The 18,057-nt window shown below is 39.2% G+C and overlaps 1 protein-coding gene across 2 annotated transcripts in view; it reads left to right on the top strand.

Moving 5' to 3' along the window:
* The window catches only part of MAP3K15 (mitogen-activated protein kinase kinase kinase 15), a 143,538-nt gene that overhangs the window by 19,457 nt on the left and 106,024 nt on the right, over positions 1 to 18,057 (top strand). For both annotated transcript variants that reach the window (XM_074967795.1, XM_074967803.1), the window contains exon 2: positions 15,308 to 15,447. In XM_074967795.1, coding sequence (XP_074823896.1) covers positions 15,308 to 15,447 — 140 coding nt within the window. The remainder of the gene's footprint in view (positions 1 to 15,307; positions 15,448 to 18,057) is intronic.

Below are 18,057 nucleotides of genomic sequence, written 5' to 3'. Positions count from 1 at the left end.
AATGCTTCAAAGAGCTGGCCAAGACATTGGCTCTGCCTTCCTTTAAAGGCATACAGCCCCCATTTGTCAAAGTTGTGTGAAGTGCCAGGGTCCTGTCTGACTCCTCAATGAGCTTGGATGACCAGGTAGCATCACTTTCCAAACGTGCCTCTTTACTTCCAGCCCACTGGAAAACTTAATCTCTTCCTCACAGACAAGGACCTAGCTACGGTAATCCATCAGACTGGATTACTGTAACTCATTATATCTGAAGCTGAATGTGAAGATAATGCACAGGCTCAAGTTGGTACAGAATGCGATTGCCTGCCTTTTCCATTGCCCAAGGCACTGTAAGGATATCAGGACTGTACTCTATCTCTTCAATGGCTTCTAGTCAGCTTCTGGTGTCACTTCCAGGCCTTGGTCCTAATTTTCAAAGCAATTAATGAATTGAGCTCTAGCTACGTAAGACTTTCACTCTATGAATCACTGAGGCAACTGCGCTCCTCAGAGACAAAGCAGACGACAAAGCCCACAACAAAGTATGTGAGAGCTGGGTACAAAACATCTTCTCAAGAGAGGATCTGGCTATGGAGCACTCTTCCAAAGGAGATCAGGTGAATCCAGTGTCTGACCATCTTTAGGAAACTTTGCAAACTCTTCCTTTTTGAGAAAGCTGTTCCATTGTAAGAGGCACTGTCTCACAATTCAAACACCCATCTTATTCCCAACCTCCCTCAAGCAGAGTTCTGACCATGTAAAAGGAGAAGTGCTGGAGATTGGATGAAAGCCACTACAGACTTTGTAATTGCTATTGAATTTATATGGAAGGCACTCAGATACTATGTTGATGAGCAGCAGTATAAAACACTAAGATAGCACTTCCTGGGAGGAATTCAGATGAGTTTGATAAACAAAACATCACAAAGCAACAATTTGAAAACATAGTTTAGAATAATTCTGGTCACAGACTCCAATATCTAAGAATTTTTTTCTTAGATAACCTGTAACTTCCAAGATTCTGAACTATAATTTTAAAGATTAACCCAAAAGAAATGACAACAGAATTTTTTAAACAAGAGGAAAGAGCATTAGGAGGCAAATAATCTTAAAGTTAGATATCGTTGTGCTCTGACAATGTGTTATGGTATGTAAACTGTGATGCTGACAGACCAGGTGCCCTCTCATGCCAAGGCCCGTGGGCCCCACTGAACACTGACAAATGTATAGCTGGAAACTGGTCTGGCTCACCTGTGTGCTAGTATTTCTTAAAATAGGTATTAGATTTATAAAAATGTGTTTAGTGTTTAGATTTCATGAAAAGCTTGTGAATTGCTGTGTGCTTTAATCTCATTTACGATATCTGTTTCCCATGTTATAAGGTGGTAATTGTTTGCTCTGTAACTATAAAAGTGTTTGCTCTAAACCTGTAAACCCCTACAGGAATGAGAGAAGCATTACCAAATGTGAAATACTTGCTTATGACAAGAGGCGTCATCTCCTCTCCTACAAAAGAAGGCCCATAGGCACCAAACAAGCCATTATGGAACATCAGCGAACAAAATACTTCGTTGATTGCTGCCCTCACACCCATGAAGAAGACACAAGCACTTGTCCCCTCAGCTTGAACTCTGGGAGGAAGAGATTCAAAATCCTTGTCAAGAAGAAATTGTTACCTCTATGCTGCTTGGACTCTGAGGGGCAAAGATTTCTAAGCAAGAGTTCTTCAGTTCCTTGCATATTACAGCAGCTCTTATTACCTTTTGGAACCTAAAACTGTAGCTCATTTGTGTGTGCATATTCACTTGTTTTAACTTTTGTAAATCACTCTAATTTCTTTTTCGTAGTTAATAAATCTTTTTTTATTATAGGATTGGCTATAAGCATTGTTGACTTTGGTGAGTGATCTAGTGTGCAATTGACCTGGGGTAAGTGACTTGTCCTTTGAGACTGGGGGTAACCTGAATATTATCGTGGTTTTTGGTATAAGGGACCAGCTATCACAAAGGGAAGCTTGCCTTGGTGGCAGGATAGATCAGAGTACCCAAGAGGACTGTCTGTGGCTCCATGTTAAGGCTGTTACAGGGCTTGAAGAGTTCGCACTTGATACTGGGTTGGTGAAATCTAAGTATAGAACACACAACCAGTTTGGGGTTTGTGCCCTGGTTTGTAACTGTCTGCCCTGAGGTTGGTATTCGTGTTTGAGTCACTCCAGACAGCTTGACATAAACATTTATTTCTAGTGTTCTATCAGGAGAGGGAGCATGTGGTTAAAGAGGTTTTAATCATCGCACTGGGATTGGGAAGTCCAGAGTATTAATTCTGATAGAGTTTTCTCTGTGACCTTGAACAACCCACTTGTTTGCTTCACTTTCCCTTCTGCAAAATAGAAGTAATACCTACTGCACTCATAGTGCGGTTATAGATATTGTTTGTAATCTGCTTTGAAAATTAAAAATGTTACAGAAGGTCTAAATATTACTGATCATTAAGTACTTGGAGACAAACTTTTTGTGTTCTGTAGGAGCCAGAGGAATTTGTGTGTGTTTATAATGTTGCTCAGTGGACTGTAGGGTTTACTACAACAATATGTGACAGGTCCACGTGCTTCCATAGAGCCTATGCTATGGAGAGACATATAAACCAAGAAATTGAAAATATATCTATTCAGCATCCAGACCAGGATGGGACCAGGAACTCCACAGTGGGACCAGGGACTCTGTATTGTTATCTGAACCTAAGTCTCTTAGCTCAGTGTGGGTGGAAGCTTTGGAGCTAGGTACACTTTAGGACACATACTGTTGTTAATATATTGGTCAAACCAGACAGTCTCTATGCAAAAGAACAAATGGACACACATCTGACATCAGGAATTACAACATCCAAAAACCAGTAGGAGAACACTTAAACCTCCCTGGTCACTCAACAACAGACTTAAAAGTGGTAATTCTTCAAAAAAAAAACTTCAAAAACAGACTCCAATGTGAAACTGCAGAACTGGAATTAATTTGCAAACTGGACACCATCAAATTAGGCCTGAATAAAGACTGGGAGTGGATGGGTCATTACAAAACCTATTTTTCCATACTAATTTTACCCTACTGTTACTCACACCTTCTTGTCAACTGTTTGAAATGAGCCACCCTTATTACCGTTACAAACATGATTTTTCCTCTCGTGGTATTCTACTGTAAATTGAATTGCCTCGTTAGACTGACCCCCAACTTGGTAAGGCAACTTCCATTTTTTCATGTACTGTGTGTGTGTGTGTGTGTGTGTGTGTGTGTGTGTGTGTGTAAAATATACCTGCTCCTGTACTTTCCACTCCATGCATCTAATGAAGTGGGTTCTAACCCACAAAAGCTTATGCCCAAATAAATTTGTTAGTCTCTAAAGTGTTACAAGGACTCCTTGTTGTTTTTTTTTTAATTTTTGTGTGTATATCCTTTGTATGTGACAGAACCCTTGTGTCACAGCTATGAATGCCAATCTCAGGTCAGACTGTTAGAGAACAGGGCAGACACCCCAAACTGGTAGCATATTTTATTATTAGATTTCACCAAACCGGTAACAAGTGTGCACTCCTGGATCACTATATTAGTCTTACCATGGAGCCAGACAGTCCCCCTTAGGCTGTCCAGCCCCTACTTTACCACCCAGACAGACTGGACTTTATGATGAAAGGTTATTAAAACTGAAGTTCACCACACATTAGGTTACTCCCAACCCCAAGGGGCTAGTCACTTACCCTAGGTCAGTGGATACTCTTGATCTCACCTAAAATAACACTGTAGCCAATTTTCTCCAGTAAACTAACTACAGATTTATTAGCTTAGGCCTGGTTTACACTGGGGGGGATCGATCTAAGTTATGCAACTTCAGCTACGTGAAGTCGACGTACTTAGACCTACTCACCGCAGTGTTTTCACTGCAGTGAGTCAACTGCTGCCGCTCCCCTGTCGACTCTGCCTGCGCCTCTCGTGGCGGTGGAGTACAGGAATCGATGGGAGAGCGCTCGGGGGTCAATTTATCATGTCTAGACTAGACGTGATAAATCGACCCCCCCCGCTGGATTGATCGCTGCCCGCCGATCTGGCGGGTAGTATAGATATACCCTAAGAAAAAGAAATGAGTGTTATTGAGAGGTTAAAGCTGGTAAAATACATTCCAGATGAATCTTAAGTTTGTAGTCCAAATGTTATCAGAGAGGTAGTGTCTGCTAGTTCTCCAGAAGTCTCTGTTACCCAAAAAGGCTTTGGGGACCTCTGTCCACTTGCTCAGAATTCCACCCTGTCAGAATTCATCAGTCTAGAGATGTAAAGTCACTTGAAGGGTTCCTTCTTATAGTTGAAAAGAGTCTGGCAAGTGTTCTCAGCACAGCATGGGCTCTTGCTTTGTTGACTACCTGCAGACAAAGTTTGTGGATTTCCCATTGTTGAATGCAAAGACCCATGCTTTGAGGTTAATGTTTCATCGTTTACAGTTCTGAGGCTCCAATCCCGTTTAATGGGCAATTTAGAGATAATGCATTTAGATACAGCCATTCAGACAATCTTTCATTAAGTATCAGGGAGTTTTATATATTAAGTGAACTCACATCTAAACAGAAAAGGAGTACTTGTGGCACGAAAGCTTATGCTCAAATAAATTGGTTAGTCTCTAAGGTGCCACAAGTACTCCTTTTCTTTTTGCAAATACAGACTAACACGGCTGTTACTCTGAAACCTCACATCTAAACACTAATACATCTGTTTGATCTAGGGTTAAATAAGTACAAGGAAATACATAATGTAATGGGGTAGCAATCAACAGGTTTATAGGTAAGTGAAGACAATGTCATTAACATTTCATTAATTTTCATGAATTTTAGAGCAAATGTAAAATGTAAATGTAAAATGCTATGACCTCTTTAGCATTTCTTTGATATACACACATCAGTGTATTGCCCTGTTCATCTAGCCTGAGCTGGCAATCCGTTATAGCATCACACCCTTGATCTTAATTTATAGAGAGAATTGTAGTTTGGTGGGAAGGAAAGGGATTGGTTGTGCTGGGTTTGTGCTGCTTAATTCTGTGTCTGTTAAGGACAGAAGCCTGAAGAAGTAGGTCATTTTATGTTTGACTGTATGAATGGGGTTTTTGTTTCAATGCATTTTAAAATATATTTGAAAAAAATTGAAATAATTCATATTAAATAAAAATAAATAAAAGTTTGAAAAAATTGATATCTAATTCTCTAGTGAAAAATTCGAAATTTGGAAATACTTTGCACAGTCTTTTCTTGCAATATCATATTGTGTTCACTTTCATGTTATCAGTTTGCATTTCAGTGGGTGGAAAATACTGATCAACCTTCCTATGTTTTTTTCAAATATTTTTCTTAAATCAGGATGGCCAGTGTCTGACCTGAAGGAAATGTGGAGCCTTGGCTGGCTTCTGTTGCTACCCAGCCAAGGTATTCAGCATTAAATGATGGGTGACCATCAAGAGGTTTGGTCTGGATAATTGTCCAGAAATTCAGAGTTGATTGAAACTTTTGTCTAGAAATACATCTGGATGTATTATTGCAGGGATGGAGGGGAAAACCGCCTTTTTCATAAACTTTAAATATATTTTAATCAAAAATACCCCATGAACAACCTTTCTCAAGGACTTCACCATTTTTCACTACAAGTGATGACCCAGCATAGGATGTGCAGAGCATTGGGAAAATTAAATAAATAAAGTTAACCTTTTTCAAATGACAAGAAATGTTCAGGGTCGGTTCAGATTTGGTTCCGTTCAAACTAGTTCACCCAGCCCTAGTTAATATGGTGATGGAAATATTCTTATGTGACACTTGGCACATCTACTACTGTAGTTGGCAAGTGTGCAATGTCTGTTTTCAATTTACTTCTGTTGTTCCCTTGAGTTAATCCCGGTAAAGACAGGAGACAAAGCTTATGCTCAAATACATTTGTTAGTCTCTGCGGTGCCACAGGTACTCCTATTCTTTATGCGGATACAGACTAACACGGCTGCTACTCTGAAACCTAGCAGAATTAATAGGTTCTTATGCAAAAAGAATTTAGGAAATCAAGTTATATGTATTAAAAGGACAGGAAAAGCAAACCATCAGCAGTTGTGGTCTAGACATCCATTTGTAATGCCATGCAATGCCATGTCCATATGCCAGAAATGTATAGTATGTAGTACATGCAGTATGTCAGTAGGAGGCAAATTATCTAACAAATGTAGTTATTTGTTCGTGAATAATTTAAGAGATCCTGGCTTCTGAATATATATTCATTGTTGCTAAGTATTTGTTTGATAGTTTGGATGAACACCTTTTGAACCTATAGGTCGCTTGTTGACTATTCAATTCAACTATTCACTGATCATTAACTGCAGCGTGTGATTAGCCAGCTAAACCATATGCTGCCTGAGCTCCTTGTTGGATGACGGAAACGTCTTCAACCAAAGAATAACAGATGATAAAAAGTGAATGACTCTTCCTGTTTGCCTGCATCAAAGAAGAGCCACTGCTCTAATACTCGTTTGTGCAGATGTTCTTGAATAACAAAAATGTGGTTAGAATTTGTGGATGCTACTTTTGTAGTATTCAGGCAGCTCTAGGCAAGGATTGAACAAGCATGGAGGCTGGACTACTTTTGGCCTTTTTAAAAATAGGATTCTGGTGTGTTGGTTATGTGCATGATGGGGAAGCCTATTGCCAGTGTTGTAACCTGTTCTGTAGATGGAGGACTGCAGTTGCTAAGTCTGTGACCTTTCATGAATATTAAACCAGGCATAATCATGATGGAAGGTAGGAAGGAATGGTTTAGGCAGAATATTAGGAAGAGGTTTTTTTCTTTCAGCGGATTCTTGGATTTGTCCCAAACCACCTTGAAAATAAGGGGTCCTAATAAGGGGTCCTTGGCTCCCTTTTATTTTAATGGGAATTTGAGTACCCTAGCTCTTCTGAAAATAGGTCCTAAAGACCTGAAAAACTGTTACTATATTTCTTTTTTTAATAGCTGATAAGTTAAGAGGTGATATCCTAGCTCTGATGAAGCCAAGGGCAAAGCTCCTATTAGTTTAAATGGATTCACGATTTCACCAAAGACATTTTCAGAATAATGAAGTAGGCATTGCCATTGGATACAAGGTCCAGAATAATGTATCAATAGCTGGCAGGGTGGATAAAAATCATTCATTTTTAAAAAATAAATAAAATGTGTTTTTTTTTCATTTAAATCAGATTTTTTTGATAAAATGCTTTTTGAGGAAAAAATCTATCTAAAAATAGTTTTAATTAAGATACATTATAGCTCAAAGATATCTCATCATGGAATAGGGATTATAAATTCTAATTCTATAGTAGGAGACAATATATTCATGTAAAGTTTAAGAAAAGTTTTGTAAATGAGTTCCAGTAGTTCATGGATTAGGGACCCAATCTTATGGGGTTCCAGGGGTTTCTGTATAGATTATTTAGGTTAATCTTTCTATCTACCCAATGGGACTCAGTGCTCAGTCTAGAAGAGACCATCAGAGATGCTTAGTTTCTCAGTTCTCAAACTGTGGATTTGTGTCTCCAGAGATAACATGCTTGTTAACAGCAAAAATGTTTTTAAATAAATAAATATAGAGGTGAGAAATAACAGACCTCAACCCTATTGTGTCTCTGCAAATTTGTGTACACAGAGTCAGTCCCTTACCTCTCTCTAAAAGTGCAAAGTTTCAAAAAGTTCAATGAATAGAAGATTGTTGGGGGCAGAATAGATCTGGACAAGTAAAAGTCTGGAGATAAATCTGAGAAAGGAGGGACAGGCAGTAGAAACAAAAATTAAACTGTTTGAGCAACATATTCCAGAAGTCTTGAGGTCTTTCTGAGTGCAGCCTTCATTGATTTGAGATCTACCATACTGTTCTCTTGCTAGAAGGGAAAACCTATAATGGCAGCAGGCCATAAAAGAGACCCCACCAACATAGTGCTGTCCACACCGGCACTTCTATCGGTATAACTAACGCTCTCCCACTGCGGTCAAAAGAGGTAATAATGTAATATTTGGTATCCTGTGTAGTGTAGCAGTAGTGTAGCAAGAAATTTTATCATGAGGATCAATTGCTTTTCCCTTTTTCTTTTCCCAAAGTTGCAGAATAAAAAATAGGCTGGAAATCTTTTACTTCTTTTTTGTGAGTCATAGGACAAATAAGTGCGTTTAGTAAGTTACAGATTGTTGTAATAAACCATAAATCCAGCATCTTTATTAAGGCTATGATTTTAGTGTTTAGCAAAATTATGAATTTAATTTTGGGGTTCCGTCTGCCGCCCGCGCTGCCAGTCTGGGGTCCCGGCCGCTGGCCCCCCCATCCTGCTGGAAGGAACCCCGGGCCGGCAGCGGGCTGAGCGGGGCCGGCAGCTGGGATCCCGGCTGACAGCAGAGTGCCACTAAAAATCAGCTCGCATGCCTTTGGCATGCCTGCCACAGGTTGCCGACCCCCGGTAGTGACTTAAGTGACATTTATTCCTTTCATTATTCAAATAACAATACCTCTCGCTATCTTTAGATATTTGAAAGAAGGTTTAAAGCTACTCTAAATATATTATAGATTGTCATCTGCATGTTAGCTGCATTACTTTGTGTATTTGGGGGGGGGTGTTCTTTATTGTTTTGTTTTTGTAAGGATACACAACTTGTTGATATTTTGTCATGTTCCATTCAAGCACATTAGAGCAAAATATTTGCCTAAACCAGTCATTATTTGAATCTGTTTACACAGCTATCCCAAGACAGGAGCACAGATAAAACATCTGCACCAGGAAACATCTGAACTGTTTTTTGTTGTTGTTGTTAGTTTTTTTGTTTGTTTGTTTGTTTGTTTGTTTTTTGAGTGAGTGGGCAGAAATATATCTTAATTTAATGGTAAATTTGATGTTTTTCTTAAAACCCCAGCTCCTGGAATCAGGAGACTTCAGGAGAATTTCAACCTTTATTTAAAAAAATAAATAAAAAGTTTCTAGCTTCAATAGTGGTAGAGAAGAGCTGGAATACCTGAAGCAAACACATCCTAACGCCTCTCAAACCAAAGCAAATAAAAAGAATCCAACATTTCATGTTTTAAAAAATCATGAGTTTTTTTAAAAAAAAAAAACACTTGAGGTTGGCAGTGCTGATAACCTATTTTTGTTTGTCATCTCTTTAGTTAGAATTAAGTGTAATTTCTTGGGTAATCATTTTTGGAGCAAAATAATGATGTTGGTCTCAAAATATTCTACTTTGCATGTTAGTTCTTAAATGTGCCATGCAGTCTTTTAGTCATTGAAGCTGAACAATAAACTGTGTCCAATTTTTCCTATGAGACATAAAAAATGAAAGAAGAGAGTGACAAATATGCAGTAGTTCTATTTTTAATATTTGTTCTGTGTACTGTAAGGTGGATTGTAGATGTGTTTGGGCACAGTTGTAACTCAACACCATGCTGCTGGTATATATTTAGTAGTTATACTGTTTGCGTATGAGTATAGCCCTATGGTGGAGTTCAGTGTATTATTTATTTATTTATTTGTATAGTGTACACTATATATTCACAGAATTATAGAAATTAGCGAAGGAAAAGACCTGTCAATTTTGTCAGTCTATTGTTTTGCTTGTGTATTATTTTATTAGGCACCTAAAAAAGTGGCTTGATTTTTCACAGGTGTTGAGCTACAATAGCTTCTGTTTACTTAAGAGAGATTTGTGGGTGCTTAGTAATTCTGAAGCCAATCAATCAGGCTCGCCAGGCACTGAAGGCAGTGACACCATAAAGCATCCCAGGAGCATGCTCCATTGCAAAATGTCTACTGATAACAACTGAACTGATGAATGATGCCAGTTCTGATTAAAAGTCTGCCATGTAAAATCAATAAAGTAATTTTCTGTATTTCTCATGATCCCTAGCCGGATTAAAGTAAAGTACTTTTTAGGCTACATGTCTGATTAGCTCCACCAGGGACGTGCATTATTTACCATTTAAGAGCTCCCTTATTGACTCCACTATAATTACGCATGTCTTTTGATCATTATAGACTGAATTACTGTAATATGCTTTCCTTGAGGCTACATTTCATCACTTGAAATTTCAGCTGGTACAAAATATGGCCGTTCATTAATTTACGGGCTTGATCCTGCTCGCATTGAAATCAATGGGTGCTAACAGCTCCTAGATTTGTGTCTAGTGACAAGATGTGCTCAGCTACAGGATAGAGAAAGGCCTTGTAGTGGTGCTTCTGAGCCATGTTATCATGAAAGACTGAAGTGCAGCTCCCAGTTAAAGTGTCTGACAGATTCTGTTGGGGAAAATTGTATTTCTTAGGGCCAGATAATGACAGCTTGGTGGAAAAGTAGTTGACTTTTTCTAATATAGACACATGCACATCACAAACTGAAGTCAGGCTTCGTCTGCACTAGGAGCGTACGTCAGTATAACTGCTCAGGGCATGAGCAACTTAATGTAGTTATACTGACCTAACCCCCCAGTGTAGACAGCACTATGTTGATGGGAGGGCTTCTCCTGTCGACATAGCTACCACCTCTCAGAGAGGTGGATTACCTACACAGTTGGGAGGAGTTCTCCTATCGGCATAGGTAGTGTCTTCAGTAAGCGCTACAGTGGTACAGCTTTGCCATTGCAGTGCTGTAAGTGTAGACAAGCCCTCAGTCTTTGGTCTGGGCTTGAGCTAATAGTTGTCTCTTAAAGATGTGGAAAGGCTAGAGGAATGTGGTGGAAGGAACAGAAGAACATCTAGCATCTTTCCCTCAACACATACTGATGTTAACTGGAACTGACTGGTATGCTCTATGTATTTACAGAAATCTATGGGTAATCCGTTTCGGGGAATAATGTTACAACTCTTTATAATACTATCTTTATTATTGTTGTTTCCATTAAAGGAGACTACCCCTAACTCATTTCCCTCATTCCATTGTACTGCTTTTTGAGGCCTTATGAATCTTTTCATTGTAACTATCATAATTTTTCTATTTGTTCAAAATGCTTATTTTATAATATCTTGGACTGGTTGAATGTAGCTTTTAGTGTTATAATAGGCCTGATGTAGTGCAAGTGTGACCAGTGTCATCAGAATATATTTTCCAGGAAAATAATTAAAAGCACTAGAAAAAAAATGATTAACTTAAAAATGTAGTAGCATATTAGTTTTTTTAATTGCTATATAGATGACTTTAGGATTTACTCTTTTTTTTAAAATAAATTTTAAAACAAAAGTGGAAAATAATAGGTAAATGAAAGATTACTTAAATTAGTTTAATAAATATCTGTGTATCTGTCTAAGCATTTTATACTGGCACCCATTTTTGTAATAACTGAATGCTTTCCACATAACATCAAATAGCAACAGTGAAGTCTCTAGTGGAATTCGTGGGAGTAATGTCACACTCCTCGTGATCAAAACAAAACTCTCCTTGGGGCTGTCATGTTTAAAGGATTTTATTAATTTCCCTTTTTGTTTGTTTTTGTTTTGGTAGGGGCTTACAGCTGGAAGGGGTGTCTAGTGATGTGAGTGTTATTCTTATGATAGAAAGGCTTTTTTAAAGAGGCAAGTTCTTCTTTGCTCATGTCCATTCCATGTTAGATGTGCGTGTGCCGTGTGCACCGTTGCTGGAGATTTTTTCCCTTAGTGGTATCCGTTGGGCCAGCTCTAGCATCCTCTGGAGACACACGCTCATGTGCCGGTATAAGGGGCACTGCTGGGCACACCCTCTCTGATTTCCTTCTTACCTTTTTGCTTCTGCAAGGTTTACTTCCCAGTGGCTTTTGGATTCTAGCTCTTTGTTCTTACTTACCATAGTTTAGTGTATATAGCTTTTGTAATTCGTATTAGTGTGCATAATTAGTATAAATAGATTAGTTTCTGTTGTCGAGGGACTCCTCCACTCCAGGGGCTGGGCATGCCCCAGGTCCTGGTCTTCAAACCTTATGCCTCCTGTGGCAAACCTATGCCTGCGAGTGTACCAATTGACGTTATATTTGTATTTAAGCTTAGGCCTTAATGTAGGTTGTCTTTTTCAAATTTATTTGAAATACGTTTATTAAACCCCCCCAACAAACCTGTGTTTAATTTAAATTTTTTAAAAATCTGATTTTTCTGTTAAATCAATGTTTATCCATCCTGTCCGTTAGCATATACTCGGGTCACATTTTCAAGCTTTCTTCTCTGTAGCCATAGGGAGTAGAATCTTACTTTTTTTTCTTTTCTTTTTTTTTTTTTTAAATAAAGCCGAGATTCTCATGAAATAACATGTTTCAGAGTAGGTGAAGTGGGCTGTAGCTCACAAAAGCTTATGCTCAAATAAATTTGTTAGTCTCTAAGGTGCCACAAGTCCTCCTTTTCTTTTTATGAAATAACATGACTCCAAGAGCTGGGAATTTAAGAAAAATACCAACTATTGTGGGATTCACAACACTATCATGAGAATTGGCACTACTGTTGGTGGTCAGAATCAGTTGTAAGATCTATAGCTACAAGTACTAGTTACGCACTGGGATAACAACTATACAGAAAACTAGTGCCTTGGCTGCAGTTATTATCATTACTTGTAATTGTTACCTGTGCTAGATCTCTCCCAAAACTCAAGGTAGTGGGCGGGCTGGAGTCAGGAGCTGGCATTGTTATACCAATAAAATAAAAACCAGCAGGATCTTATTAAAGGGGAAAAGGCAAAATGCCACATTTATTGTGAATACAGAAAGAATCATAGTAAGCAGTTAGTTATAGCTATAACATTCCATTCAATTTCATATTTATTCACACATACACACACACACACACACACACACACACACACACACGTTCTGCAAGGTTGTTATCATAGTTACCAGCCTTAGAGTTGCTCATGCCAAGCCACTGGCCAGGTGGCCTGGACATGAGGAGGGAGCAGAGCCTTGTCAGATGCTCATCTGATGCTCCTGGAAGTTGGTTTGCAGAATCAGACCCCCCCAAAGTTCTCACTTTCTAGAGTCCATTTTTATAGGAATTTCTTCCTAGGCCAGTCTATGGGAATTGCTTCATCATGCTGTTGCTGAATCAATCAGCAGATGGCACATTCCTGACGGCGACATGCTGCCAGATGTTATCTTGTTCTTTGGTTCTCCCATTCTTGAGGCTATTGGGTGGATTCCAGTCTGCCCTCCGGGGTCCTCTGGTTATTTCCACTTGACGCCTTCTTCAGCCGATGGACACTGGATTCTTAGGCTGGCACCTCCCTGATCATTCAGTTATTATCCACACCAAGCATCCATCCACTCTATCTCTATTTTAATCACAATTGTTAACAAAGCGAGATGAATACAACAAAAGGGCGGGGAAGTCTCTGGGTGCTGTTTCTGTTGTTACAGAGTATTGCTTTGAGTCTCTCTCTGTGTGAGTAGTTGTTGTTACAAAGAATTGCTTTGAGATCAGACTCTGTCTTAGAATGTACTAACACAATTAGCAGCTTGCAAGTTTCATACATAGAGAGAGAGAAACAGTACCAAAACCCAAGAGACCTCTTAATTAGTAATACCCTGGTATTTAAACTATGGGGAATCAAACTCATTTGTGATTTTAATACAGAACTTCTTTTAATATGATCCAACAGCATGGCTGGAGCATTGTGCTCTGGCAATGCCCAGTTGGCAGGTTGTCCCTTTGGAATTGTGGTAGCCAGGATGCAGTCTCTGCACTTCAGGTATTGCCAGATTTGTTTCACTATGAGAATTTCAATACTTGTTTTTGCTAAAAAGGGAGGCCGTAATAGGGCAATAATCAGTGAGATTATCAGCATCAAGCAATGGTTTCTTGAGAACAGGTGTTAACAGTTGCTTCTGTAGAGGATACATTACCCCTTCCTGTTCTGAAGAGAGGCTTTGACGGTTTCCTCCAATGGACGTAATGCCCCGTCATTCATTCGCACTAGCCATGGAGGACATGGATCCAAAATACAATATATTATTTGCATACTGTATGATGCATTATGAATTTGAAAAATATAACTTTGTTTCAATAAATTATATTCTGGTATGCCAAATGCAGTATCTATGTCCTACCTGCACACATTGTCTAAATTCTCTCATCAGGAAGGTGATTTTGATTTCATAGCATTGTTTCCACAAAAACAATTTACACAGGTACAAAACCCACAGTTCTCGAGTTTTTAGACTTGTTTCTCTGAATGTTAGTATGCGTATCCATAATCAAATTCTCTAAATTTCCCTTGGTTATATACCACTTACATTTTTTAAATGTGGTGTTGAATTATTGTAAGAAAAAAATTGTAGTTTTTGATGTATATTCAAAGCACTGTGTACTCTACATCAAGCCCTCTTGGTTTCTATAAGTATGTCTGTACTGCAGCTGGGAGGTGTAATTCCCAGCTCAGGTAGATGTACACATGCTAGGTGTGCTCGAGCTGCGTGCTAAAAAGAGCAGTGTGGCCACAGTGGGATGGACAGCAGTTCAGGCGAGCCACCTGGAGTACATACCTAAGATCTCAGGTGGGAATATACTCGGATAGCCAGCCTGAGCTGCCACCCATGCCACTGCAGTCACACAGCTATTTTTAGCTTGCTAGCTCGAGCACAGCTAGCATGTCTTCATCTACCGGAGCGGGGAATTATGCCACCCAGCTGCAGTACAGACATATAGCCTGTGACATTCTGCTATTGAATTTTTCAGCAAACTGGGAACTCTGTGGAAGCTTTGAGAGGACCAGTTGAATTGGTTGGAAAGTACACCAAGATGTGGCTGGGAGGCACCCAGTCTGGTTTGGGTTGTGGGGACAGTGGATTCTTCTCCCTACAGCCCCCCATGATTTTTGAAGGAAGTCAACAACTAAGGAATGGTGAAAGGGGTTGGTCTCAGGAGGTGCCTCAGTGGCTTGGTACATGATTGGGGTCACTTGTGCATTAGTATGAATTGGCTACTGCCCTGGTGGCTGGCTGGCTGCTCTGGTGTGGTTTGCCAAAGTGACCCCTTGAGATTTCTTGCTATAATGGCATAGGCGTAGGCAAATGGGACTTGCTTTCCCTCAGATTCAGCATTTTCCTTTCTGGCAAAAGTAGTAACATGATGATGATATTTTAGCCATTTACTACTGTATATATTAAGTGTGTGTGTCTCTGTCTCTTCCCAGGCTGAGGGGTAAATTTACTTTTAAATAGACCAAACACTGTACTGAATATATGGATTTTGTCTGTTGTCCAAATTTAATTCCATTTTTTTTATTTTAAATTCTGTAAAATAAGAATCTGCTTGGAAGTGAGTTTTGGTTTTAGCTATTATTCCCCCTGCCCCTCATTACAGATGTTGCAGTCGTGGACATGAGTGATGTTTCCAGACAACCATCACTCTTCTACCACCTTGGAGTGCGTGAAAGCTTTGACATGGCCAATAATGTTATACTCTACCATGATACTGATGCTGACACTGCTCTGTCACTTAAGGTAAGGTCCTCACTTCAAAATCCATTTTAATACAGATGTATCTTTTAATTGTGTTGCAAATGTAGAGCCTGATCCTGCAAACACTTGTGCATCTTGGAAGCTTTACCCCTGTGCATAGCCGTGTTGACTACTCAACAAAATGGGAGTATTTGTGTTTCTAAAATGACATGCAGGCACGTTTATAGGCCCATAATATGGTAATTGTTTTTCTTCAGACTGCTAGACATGGAAACAAGTGTGTAGTTCTGATTTTTATTAGTTCAGTCACAAGTAAGGTTTGTTTCTTTCTCTTGACTATTGTAAGTACACTGTAAAAAGATTTTAGGATTTTTGTTTAATAATGACACATTTCATTTGATTTAGGCCCATATTTTAACATACTTTTATTATTAATCAGCGTACTCATCTCCATTACTATAGGTTTGCTTTGTATTTCCTAGAGGCTGAGTGGGTGAAACTATGTGCACACACAGTCATCATAAAAATTCATCTGCTGTTGTTGTGGGGTGGAGAGAAGAAAGATGTAATCACAAAAGCTTTTTATAAGCTTGTCATTTAATTTTATATTAGGGCAATAAATGTTATTACACTTTTAAGTACTCTGTCTGGCCATGGATAGACTGCCTCTATTCTGCTGAAACAGACAGAATGAGTTATGATTTGTGTCCAGAGCAGACATCCTCTTCTGTGCAGCAGATTATCCCTACCTTCTTATCCCTACCTTCACATCCTGTAGTTCTTTGCTGTCCCCACTGGTAAAACCTTTGTCATAGAGTTTCAGACCAGAAGAGACTACTAGACCATCTACTCTGACCTTCTGTATATCACAGGCCACCAGCCCCACCCAGCACCCACACACTAAACCCAACAATGGAAATGAGACCCATAGAAGTCTGGACTAATATTTCCCACAGGCGAATATTCTACCCAATGGGATGACCTGGTGTCCAGAAAGCTAACCAGCCACCAGGTCAACCCAGTACATGTTCCGGAACCTTACCCATCCCATGGTTAGAAACCTTCTGCTAATTTCCAACCTGAATTTATTCATGGCCAGTTTATATCTCTTCTTGTTCCAACATTGTCCTTTAGCTTAAATGGCTCTTTGTTCTCCTTGATATTTACCCCTCTAATGTATCTACAGAGAGCATTCATAATCCTCTCTCAACCATTTTTTGTGTGTGAGAGAGAGAGAGAGAGACTAAACAAACCAAGCTCTTCCAGTGTCCTCTGGTAAGATAGGCTCTCCATTCTCCTGATCTTCCTAATAGCTCTTCTCTGTACCAGGTCCAGTTTAAACTCATCTTTCTTGAACTGTGGTATGTAAATCAGCTTCTGTAACAGATGACTGGAGGCTAGCTAATGTGACACCAATTTTTTAAAAAAACTCCAGAGGCAATCCTGGAAATTACAGGCTAGTAAGCTTAACTTCAGTACCAGGAAAATTTCTTGAAACTACTATAAAGAACAGAATTACCAGACACATAAACGAATACACTTTGTTGAGGAAGAGTCAGCACAACTTTTGTAAAGGGAAATCCATGTCTCACCAATCTTAGAATTCTTTGAGGGGATCAACAAACATTTAGACAAAGGTGGTCTAGTGAATAGAGTGTTCTGGGATTTTCAGAAAGTCTTTAACAAGGGGTCTCACCAAAGGCTCTTAAGCAAAGAAAGCAGTCATGGGATAAAGGGAGGGTCCTCTCTTGGATCTGTAACTGATTAAAAGACAGGAAACAACAGGTAGGAATAAATGGTCAGTTTTCAGAATGGAGAGAGGTAAATAGTGGTGTCCCCCAGACTGGGACTAGTCCTATTCAACATATTCATAAAAGATCTGGAAAAAGGGTTAAACAGTGTGGTGGCAAAATTTGCAGATGATACAAACCGACTCAAGATAGTTAAGTCCCAAGTAGACTGTGAAGAGTTACAAAGGGATCTCACAAAAGTGGGTGACTGGGCAACAAAATGGCAGATGAAATTCAGTGTTGATAAATGCAAAGTAATGCACATTGGAAAACATAGTCCCAATTATACAAATAAAATGATGGGTCTAAATTAGCTGTTACCACTCAAGAAACAGATCTTGCAGTCATTGTGGTTAGTTCTCTGAAATCATCTGCTCTATGTCCAGAGGCAGTCATAAAAGCTAACAATGTAGGAACCATTAGGAAAAGGATAGATAATAAGACAGAAAATATCATAATGCCACTATATAAATCCATGGTATGCCCACATCTTGAGTACTGCGTGCAGTTCTGGTCACCCCATCTCAAAAAAGTTATATTAGAAATGAAAAATATACAGAGAAGGGCAACCAAAATGATTAGAGGTGTGGAACAGCTTCCATATGAGGAGAGATTAATAAGACTGGGACTATTCAGCTTGAAAAAGAGATGACTAAGTGGGGATATTATAGAGGTCTATAAAAGCATGAGTAGTGTGGAGAAAGTAAATAAGGAAGTGTTATTTACCCCTTCACATAACACAGGAACCAGGGGTCACCTAATTAAATTAATAGGCAGCAGGTTTAAAACAAAGAAAAGGAAGTACTGCTTCAAACAACACAGTCAGCCTGTGGAACTCCTTGCTAGGGAACGTTGTGAAGGA

The sequence above is a fragment of the Natator depressus genome, chromosome 1 (genome assembly GCF_965152275.1).
Source record: "Natator depressus isolate rNatDep1 chromosome 1, rNatDep2.hap1, whole genome shotgun sequence".
NCBI lineage: Eukaryota > Metazoa > Chordata > Testudines > Cheloniidae > Natator > Natator depressus.
The sequence above is the reverse complement of the archived record's forward strand: the minus strand, read 5'-3'. Positions and strand labels throughout refer to the sequence as shown.